Source organism: Narcine bancroftii, unplaced genomic scaffold (genome assembly GCF_036971445.1).
Source record: "Narcine bancroftii isolate sNarBan1 unplaced genomic scaffold, sNarBan1.hap1 Scaffold_151, whole genome shotgun sequence".
NCBI lineage: Eukaryota > Metazoa > Chordata > Chondrichthyes > Torpediniformes > Narcinidae > Narcine > Narcine bancroftii.
In genome coordinates this window covers 5,558,021-5,567,500 of record NW_027211886.1, presented here as the reverse complement: position 1 = coordinate 5,567,500, position 9,480 = coordinate 5,558,021, and the positions used below count along the sequence as shown (strand labels likewise).

General features: G+C 55.2%; 1 protein-coding gene across 1 annotated transcript in view; it reads right to left on the bottom strand.

Moving 5' to 3' along the window:
• Positions 1 to 9,110, bottom strand: part of LOC138750445 (E3 ubiquitin-protein ligase ZNRF3-like) — a 206,244-nt gene extending 197,134 nt beyond the window's left edge. Inside the window, exon 1 of the mRNA XM_069912487.1 lies at positions 8,538 to 9,110. Within this exon, the coding sequence (XP_069768588.1) occupies positions 8,538 to 8,747 (210 nt within the window). The 5' untranslated portion in view covers positions 8,748 to 9,110. The remainder of the gene's footprint in view (positions 1 to 8,537) is intronic.
• Between the last annotated feature and the right edge of the window lie 370 nt (positions 9,111 to 9,480).

Sequence of the window (9,480 nt, the reverse complement as noted above, 5' to 3'; positions counted from 1 at the left end):
GTGGAGGGAGGATGAGACGTGGAGGGGGAGGACGTGGAGGGGAGGAGGACTGGAGGGGTGAGGACGTGGAGGGGGAGGACGTGGAGGGGGAGGACGTGGAGGGGGAGGACGTGGAGGTGGGAGGACGTGGAGGGGGAGGAGCTGGAGGGGGAGGACGTGGAGGGGGAGGACGTGGAGGGGGGAGGACGTGGAGGGGGAGGACGTGGAGGGGGAGGACGTGGAGGGGGACGTGGGAGGGGGGGAGGACGTGGAGGGGGAGGACGTGGAGGGGGAGGACGTGGAGGGGGAGAGACGTGGAGGGGGAGGACGTGGAGGGGGAGGACGTGGTGGGGGAGGACGTGGAGAGGAGGGGAGGGGACGTGGAGGGGGAGGACGTGGAGGGGGAGACGGAGGTGGGAGGACGGGGAGGACGTGGAGGGGGAGGACGTGGAGGGGTGAGGACGTGGAGGGAGAGGACGTGGAGGGGGAGGACGTGGAGGGGGAGAGGAGGGGAGGACGTGGAGGGGGAGGACGTGGAGGGGAGGACGTGGAGGGGGAGGACGTGGAGGGGAGGACGTGGAGGGGAGGAGTGAGGGGAGACGTGGAGGGGGAGGACGTGGAGGGGGAGGACGTGGAGGGGGAGGACGTGGAGGGGGAGGACGTGGAGGGGAGACGTGGAGGGGGAGGACGTGGAGGGGGAGGACGTGGAGGGGGAGGACGTGGAGGGGTGAGGACGTGGAGGGGGAGGACGTGGAGGGGTGAGGACGTGGAGGGGGGAGGACGTGGAAGGGGGGACGCTGACGAGGACGTGAGGGGAGGACGTGGAGGGGAGGACGTGGAGGGGAGACGTGGAGGAGGGGAGGACGTGGAGGGGGAGGACGTGGAGGGGGAGGACGTGGAGGGGGAGGACGTGGAGGGGGAGGACGTGGAGGGGGGAGGACGTGGAGGGGGAGGACGTGGAGGGGGAGGACGTGGAGGGGGAGGACGTGGAGGGGGAGGACGTGGAGGGGGAGGACGTGGAGGGGAGAGGACGTGGAGGGGGAGGACGTGGAGGGGGAGGACGTGGAGGGGGAGGAGTGGAGGGGAGGACGTGGAGGGGGAGGACGTGGAGGGGGAGGACGTGGAGGGGGGAGGACGTGGAGGGGGAGGACGTGGAGGGGGAGGACGTGGAGGGGGAGGACGTGGAGGGGTGAGGACGTGGAGGGGGAGGACGTGGAGGGGGGAGGACGTGGAGGGGGAGGACGTGGAGGGGGGAGGACGTGGAGGGGTGAGGACGTGGAGGGGGAGGACGTGGAGGGGGAGGACGTGGAGGGGGAGGACGTGGAGGGGGAGGACGTGGAGGGGGAGGACGTGGAGGGGGAGGACGTGGAGGGGGATGAGACGTGGAGGGGGGAGGACTGTGGAGGGGGGAGGACGTGGAGGGGGAGGACGTGGAGGGGGAGGGACGTGGAGGGGGAGGACGTGGAGGGGGAGGACGTGGAGGGGAGGACGTGGAGCGGGGAGGACGTGGAGGGGGAGGACGTGGAGGGGGAGGACGTGGAGGGGGAGGACGTGGAGGGGTGGAGGACGTGGAGGGGTGAGGACGTGGAGGGGAGGACGTGGAGGGGAGGACGTGGAGGGGGAGGACGTGGAGGGGGAGGACGTGGAGGGGGAGGACGTGGAGGGGGAGGACGTGGAGGGGGGAGGACGTGGAGGGGGAGGACGTGGAGGGGGGAGGACGTGGAGGGGAGGGGACGTGAGGGGGAGGACGTGGAGGGGTGAGGACGTGGAGGGGGAGGACGTGGAGGGGGGTGAGGGACGGGTGGAGGGGGAGGACGTGGAGGGGGAGGACGTGGAGGGGGAGGACGTGGTAGGTGGAGGGGGAGGACGTGGAGGGGAGGAGGACGTGGAGGGGTGAGGACGTGGAGGGGTGAGGACGTGGAGGGGGAGGACGTGGAGGGGGGAGGACGTGGAGGGGGAGGACGTGGAGGTGGGGAGGACGTGGAGGGGAGGACGTGGAGGGGGAGGACGTGGAGGGGTGAGGACGTGGAGGGGGAGGACGTGGAGGGGGAGGACGTGGAGGGGGAGAAGGGACGTGGAGGGGGGAGGACGTGAGGGGGAGGACGTGGAGGGGGAGGACGTGGAGGGAGGGGGAGGACGTGGAGGGGGAGGACGTGGAGGGGGAGGACGTGGAGGGGGTGAGACGTGGAGGGGAGAGGACGTGGAGGGGGAGGACGTGTGAGGGGGGAGGACGTGGAGGGGGTGAGGACGTGGAGGGGGAGGACGTGGAGGGGGGAGGACGTGGAGGGGGAGGACGTGGAGGGGGAGGACGTGGAGGGGGAGGACGTGGAGGAGGGAGGACGTGGAGGGGAGGAGGACGTGGAGGGGATGAGGACGTGGAGGGGAGGACGTGGAGGGGGTGAGGACGTGGAGGGGGAGGACGTGGAGGGGGAGGACGTGGAGCGGGAGAGGACGTGGAGGGGGGAGGACGTGGAGGGGTGAGGACGTGGAGGGGGAGGACGTGGAGGGGGAGGACGTGGAGCGGGGGAGGACGTGGAGGGGGAGGACGTGGAGGGGTGGGACGTGGAGGGGGAGGACGTGGAGGGGTGAGGACGTGGAGGGGGAGGACGTGGAGGGGTGAGGACGTGGAGGGGTGGAGGAGTGGAGGGGGAGGACGTGGAGGGGGAGGACGTGGAGGGGGAGGACGTGGAGGGGAGGACGTGGAGGGGGAGGACGTGGAGGGGGAGGACGTGGAGGGGGAGGACGTGGAGGGGGAGGACGTGGACCTGTCCTCGGGCCTGCGCAAAGGAGCTTTTAGGTGGAGTGCAGTGCGCGCAGGTACTGGCCCCACCCTTTACACCATGGTTCGTGTGCCGTGGCCAAGCAAGCTGGGACCCGGTCCGGGCAGGGAGTGGGAGGCGGTGGCCCCAGTCCAGGCACAGGGTGAACTGCGGCGGCCTCGCCCCGGTCCGGGCAGTATGGACCGACCTAGGAGGGGAGGCAGGCCCCTCCAGCCCGGGTAAGAAACCTGCATAGGAGAAGGCCACTCCGATATAAAACCTACGACCCAAGGATATATATATATATATATATATATATATATATATATATAAAAAGGCAAGGCAGCATTAACAAAGGAAGGTGAAGCGTTCCTAACGTGAGAAGGAGCTGATAAGCTCTTTCCTATTCCTCAGGCCCAATCAATCTCCTTTGAAACTAACAACGTTGTACCCACGTGCCTATCACGAAAGACATCTCAGCATGCCCACAGAAGATGAACACGACATATCCTTTCCTTCAACAATGACAATGGTGCGTTTATATTGTCTCTTTGTTGAGGTGAAACTGTCAGCAGGCTGGTATTATAGTAGAGCTTGCAGTCAAGGCAAGTTTTTGGGATTCAATAGTGTTGCCCATAGTGTCCTTGCGGGATGAGCAAGACCTCCAACTGGGAGACCCTTTCTTTTTGAAGCCAAAACTCCACATCTGCACATTTTGCAGGAGGTTCATTGGATAGTTAACATTGCACTCTGCAAAGTTCATAATTGAGGGATCTGTTTTAAGCAGCATGTAATTCCTATTGCAATGATGTGGCAATGGAATCATACTGCTACTGCAAGTAGGCACAGGTCCTAAACATATTTAAAGCATATAACAAGATACTAGTTTCCCTTCAGGATGCCTTGTGGAGAAAAGACCTGGTTGATTTGACCCACAGGTCAGAACGACGACGGGGAATTCGCTGAAACAAATAACATTAGGGAGCTTCACAGTGGAGATAAGTAATAGAGTCTTGCAGCAGAAAAACAGGTAGGTGTGGAAGAATACATTTTTCTTATCTTGCTTAAAACAACCAAGGGATATAGGTTCATGCCCAAAAAAATGGTTGAGGTAGATCATCTTCTATATTGCCTCAGTTAATGGTGAGGCAGGCCCAAGGACTATGTTGCTACTCTATGTTCTGTTCAAATTAGCTACAAAGCTGTAAAAGAGTATTTCTCCAGCTCACCGAACTCCATTGGTCACTATGTTGTCCAAGTGTGTTGGACACAATCCAGAGCTGAGATCAAGTTTCCTACCTTCTAGGCAATCCTAGAAGATTTATTTAATTTATTTAAAGATTTATTTAAAGGAGCCACCTCACACAAGAATGTAAAATACATGAATTCTTTGATTTGTCTACTGTCAGGAAGAGAGAGTTACCACTTTGCCTAGTGCCCCTCACAGAAATGAGGCCCCAGCAGGGAATGAACTCACAACCCCTGGTTTACAAGCCAGTACCTTAACCACTGAGCTATTGGAGCCTCATAAGAGTGTGTCTTCAGAAGGAGGGAGACAGAAATAAAAGACAAAAATAAAATCCTAATGAACTTGCAACTTATTAATTCCTGAGTCTATAAACAGGCATAACACTAAAATAAACAAAGACTTTTGAAGCACAATTTGCACTTATAGAACAATTTTAACAATGAAAAGGCCCAAAGCTCTTCACAAGAGTCACATCTTGTAAAGTTTAGAACAGGTCGTCAAAAACATGGTTCACAGATTTTAAGAAGCATCTTCAAGGAAAATAGTGGGCCTGGATAGGTGAACACAGTCAGCAGAGGTGGAATGAAGGAAGCAGGAGTGAAACCACTTGCGGGAGATACAATTGGCCAGGATTAAAAGGCACTCTGGAAAGGGGTTTAGGGGAGGAGGAGGTTACAGAGGTGAAGAGTGACCTTCGGTGGAGCTTAGGCTGTGGTTTGAAGCCACAAGGCAAACATTTTCCTCACTTCTTGTGAATTGTACCTGAGTACATCCCCTAAAAGCAAAAATAAAATGATCATATGCTTAGAGAGAGGGAAAAACAACGGACTGTAATTTATACAAGGAGAATTGCTATGGCTTCCTTCCACTTGGAATGCCACATGCTTCCTACTGAAGAGAAACCTTCAATTTTACAATATTAATGCATGAACAATTTCTAGCAGAATATTTCTGCGCCATGCTTAGCATGACTGAAATGAACGAGCACTTTGTAACGTGACGCCTCACTCCGATATCTTTGGATCTGCAAGGGTATTTCCACTCAAAGGATAACGCTATTGGGTGGGGGGGGGGGGGGGGGGTAGAAAGAGACTTTGAAAAGTTAAACGAATAATTTGGGGACCACTACACTATGACTAAAAAAAAATCCATCTTACCCAACTCGCTCTCCACCCCAATTCCCCGACTCAACCCTACAATTTCCCCCCCCCCCCCCGCCAAGCGCGCACATACTGAGAGAAACCCCTGCCTTTTGTTGTCTGAAGGAGCCAAATGTTTTAACGGGACATGCAAATTAAGAACCAACAAAGGCAGCTGAAAGTCGTGAGATAGCCAAAGGGAGATAGTAATCTGAGGAGCTTCAAAGGGGGGGGAAAAAATCAAGCAGAAGTCGAAAGAGTTTGCTTTGTGCACAAATGCAGCCATTGTGAGGGGATAAGCGGTGCTCAGAAAAACTTGGCGAGCAGCGTTTTGCCATTTGGACGATGTCAATTCCCGCATGTCCCGCACTGGTTGAGTCGAACCCATTGCATTTGCTCACAGCAAGAGGCTTGCTGCACTGAAATGACTCACTTAAAAAAAAAAATCAGTAGAAAGAGGGAGTTAGTGGATTCTAAAAGATCAGATTTCTCTCATTGTACGCTAAACCCTCCACTGTAATTGAATATTTTTGGACGGTTCATATCGGGCTTAGATGTCATCATTCTGGATGGCAATGAAACATGTATTTTTTTTTAAATATGCAAGACAACGATAAACAAACAATAAAAAGCAGGGGGGGGGGGAGGGAAAGAATGATTGCATCTGCTCTGGAGGTCAGGCTGCATGGAGTGTTGGCTCCGTCTCCGACCTGCAACATCGCCTCATGTTGCTTCTCTCTCCACAGAAGCTGCCCGGAGTGCTGAGAATTACCAACATTTTCTCTCTTCGTTGATTAAACTTCCCCGATTTCTTTTTAACGTTCTGTTAAATCGAACCTGCCGCTTCCAACAAGAGCCGATATTCCACTCGGAGGAGGCTTCGGCAGGTGAGATGGTCGAGGTCGAATGCAAAAGTGCCCGGGGTCTGACTCGAGTTTGGATTTGTGAGCCGGGGTGGCCGACAAGGATTGGATTTTGTTCCTGAAATGCCAGGTCTGATTCTCCACCATCGTGTTATTACCTAGTCCAATACAACAGCAGATGAGGTACGGGGTTTGGAACGTTCTCGCCCTCCCATTTTGATACAGCTTGTATCAGTTTTGAACCCAACTTCTCAATTGTCGAGCCCCCGTTCAAATATTTCCTCGGTGCAACCTGCAGCTTGGAAAGTTTTTTTTAAATATAAAAACAACAATATAATGAAGTATTGGAAAATATATGCGTTTATACCAGGCAAAAGACAAGAACGGTCGCGTGGAATAAGGACGAGCCAACTTGCATGGACAGAATAATTGGAAAACTGGGCACTTCATTGCGGGGGGGGGGGGGGGGGGAATGTCCTCGGAGCGATGGACGGGGCTGCAGGGAAATCGCTCCCGGCCACCCGAAGGAAACGCGCCTTGAGCAGAACCATTTTCGCGGCAGTAAAACGACCAATAACGGGCTGATCTTGAAAACACCCCCAACTCCGAAACCCTCGTACTTCGTGTTACGCGCGATCGACAGTTCACAAGTCAACTTTGATCTCGCAGGAGAGATAGGTGACGGTCCCTCACCCTACTGTGCCATGTCATCCAGCCCGACCGCAGATTCATTCCAATGCAAACTTCCAGGAAGCCGAGTTCTTTCCACACCCCCCCTCTATTACAATCTGCAAACCCGTGCTGAGAGGCACCGACCATTGTTTAATCCACCTTTCAGTCCCATCTACCGAAGCGGAGAGCTGCTCCGCGCAGGCTTTGTGTGTGTGTGTGCAAATCTTCCTTTGATGTTTGAATTGGGATTACTTTGATGTTCGTCTAGACAAACCGGATTTAACTGCTGGCTTTGAAGGAGAAAACAGTATTAACGTTGCGAAGATAGTTATTAAATCGTAGCCAGAAGGGGTTATGTCACACTTCGTTTTAAAAAAAAACCCCAGTGTACATCTGCAATGTGTTGGTCGATTTCAGGTAAATGTCCCTCTCCCCACACCTATCCTCTTGTCCCCTGCTCACTCCCACACAGCAACCTTCGGCATCCTCCGCTTAACGTACGGCAATCAACAGAGCGCTGCACAGATATTTCACTAACTTGTTTTTAAAGAAGTCCAGAACACTACAATTAAAACTATTTTACAAAGAACGGACTGGTTTAAAAATAGCTTAACCTCCACGTCCTTTGAATGGATTGGAGGATCATTCCTGTTCCAACCCGTTCATGTCTCAACTGTTCGCCGCTGAAGAGAAAGCAACGGTGAAATATAGAACCGCATTGATTTTGATGTTGGTGATATGAAATCGGGGTAGGTTTCCACCCGATTAGTTGGTGGGGTCTCTCTCTCTCACACACACACACAAATGCAGCTGTAACCATACATAAGCAATAGTCTTTTTAATCTCAGGGAGGATTGAGTTACAAAGGAACGAGCAAGGGGCACCTCCGCTAGGGGAGCACATTGTCACATACACAGCTACTTTGATCAAGCGAGGAGTCCCGAATCACGGCACCTAGCTCCTTTGAAAGTAAGCTCAAAGGAGACAGCAGGCTCCACTTCCAAGGACGTTGCGTGGAAGGCAACTCCCTACAACTCCTTGAACCGCGCTGCAGTGGGAGTTATTATCTTTCATTGAATTACAATTAACCCAGACCGAAACAGATTTTTTTTAAATACAGGGACGGAACTAATGCTTAAGAACTCAAATAAGCCCAGTCTAAAAATGGTGAAGTGGCTCTGTTAGTAGTTGCCATGGTAATCGGGCACTGTGAATTAATAAAACATAGTCACGGCCCCAATCAGTACAATCCTCTCAGTGGATCTTTCTTTCCCCCAAGAGCCAGATGCATGGACCCTGCCGGGGCGCTCCCGTGGAACTGCCGGGCAAGAGCAGGGGGCTAAAAATGATTCAGCGGGGTCCAGCGTCAAGGCAGCAAATAGACTTGGTCTCACACAAGACGCGCTCACTCCCCACGTGGAACTCGAAGCCACGGACCCGCTGAGCAAAGGAAGGGGCCCGAGCTCGCTGCTTTACCGTTCAGGACACGCACCGACAAATTGAAACATCAGTCAAACCACAATGCATTGCATCTGCACTTAACCCCCCCCCCCCCCTTTCATCCCCACCCCCACCAGCGGCAACTAACGCCGATGCCCTTTCTGGCAAGATGGTTGGGAAGAAAACTTCCGAGCAAACTTTTGCAGCTGCGACCCATTGAAGTTTAAGGCCGGTTCGGACAAGGGCGACTGACAGCGAGATCAAGAGCTGGCTGGCTGCACACCAGCGATCTGGTTATGCATTTGAACCCACGTTCACGTTTTTCCACCAACGGCCAAGACCGGAGCCATCTTGTTGAGTGAATAACCACTGTTTTTTTTAAACTTTTAAAACATTTTCCTTTTTGTGCCCGGGGAAGGGGTGTGTATTTTTTTACCTGCACGATCTCTCCCTCCGCGCTGATTGTGGCTCCTGCCCGGGAGAATCGGCCCTGCAGGTCGGTTGTAAAAGTTGTATATTCACCATTGGGACTGGACTCGAAAAGCACCACTTCCACAAAGGCAGTCTCCTTGGAACGAACGGACCCCAAACTTGCTGCCGCCGCAACCAAGAGCACGGGCACCAACTCAGTCCCGCTCAACATCATCTTGCCGGTTGGACTAGCGCTGAGCGGGACATAATTTCTGCTTAATCCTGCCTTGCGCCAGGCTTGATGTTTGTCCCCTTTTCGTTGACCAATGTCTCGGGGGTGGGGGGGGGGGGGGGGAAGGAAAAGAACTTTTTGCTTAAAAGTTGAAACAACCCCCCAAAAATAAAGCAAACACCACTCGGTGACCGGCGCCGCTCCCCGTCTGGACAACGTGTCGATGTCACTGGGAGCAGCCTTGTCAATTACATGGCTCTCTCCGCTCGCTCCTCTCCTTCCACAAGGCGGCACCCAGCTTTGATCTGCAGCACGTGACCCATGTCGCGTTCTTCCCCACCCACCAATCTCACTGACCTCTACTTTTTTTTAAAGCGCACACGGCGGTCGGGGGAGGGTTCTGGGGGGAGGGTTCTGGGGGGAGGGTTCTGGGGGAGGGTTCTGGGGGGAGGGTTCTGGGGGGAGGGTTCTGGGGGGAGGGTTCTGGGGGGAGGGTTCTGGGGGGAGGGTTCTGGGGGAGGGTTCTGGGGGGAGGGTTCTGGGGGGAGGGTTCTGGGGGGAGGGTTCTGGGGGGAGGGTTCTGGGGGAGGGTTCTGGGGGGAGGGTTCTGGGGGGAGGGTTCTGGGGGGAGGGTTCTGGGGGAGGGTTCTGGGGGGAGGGTTCTGGGGGGAGGGTTCTGGGGGGAGGGTTCTGGGGGGAGGGTTCTGGGGGGAGGGTTCTGGGGGGAGGGTTCTGG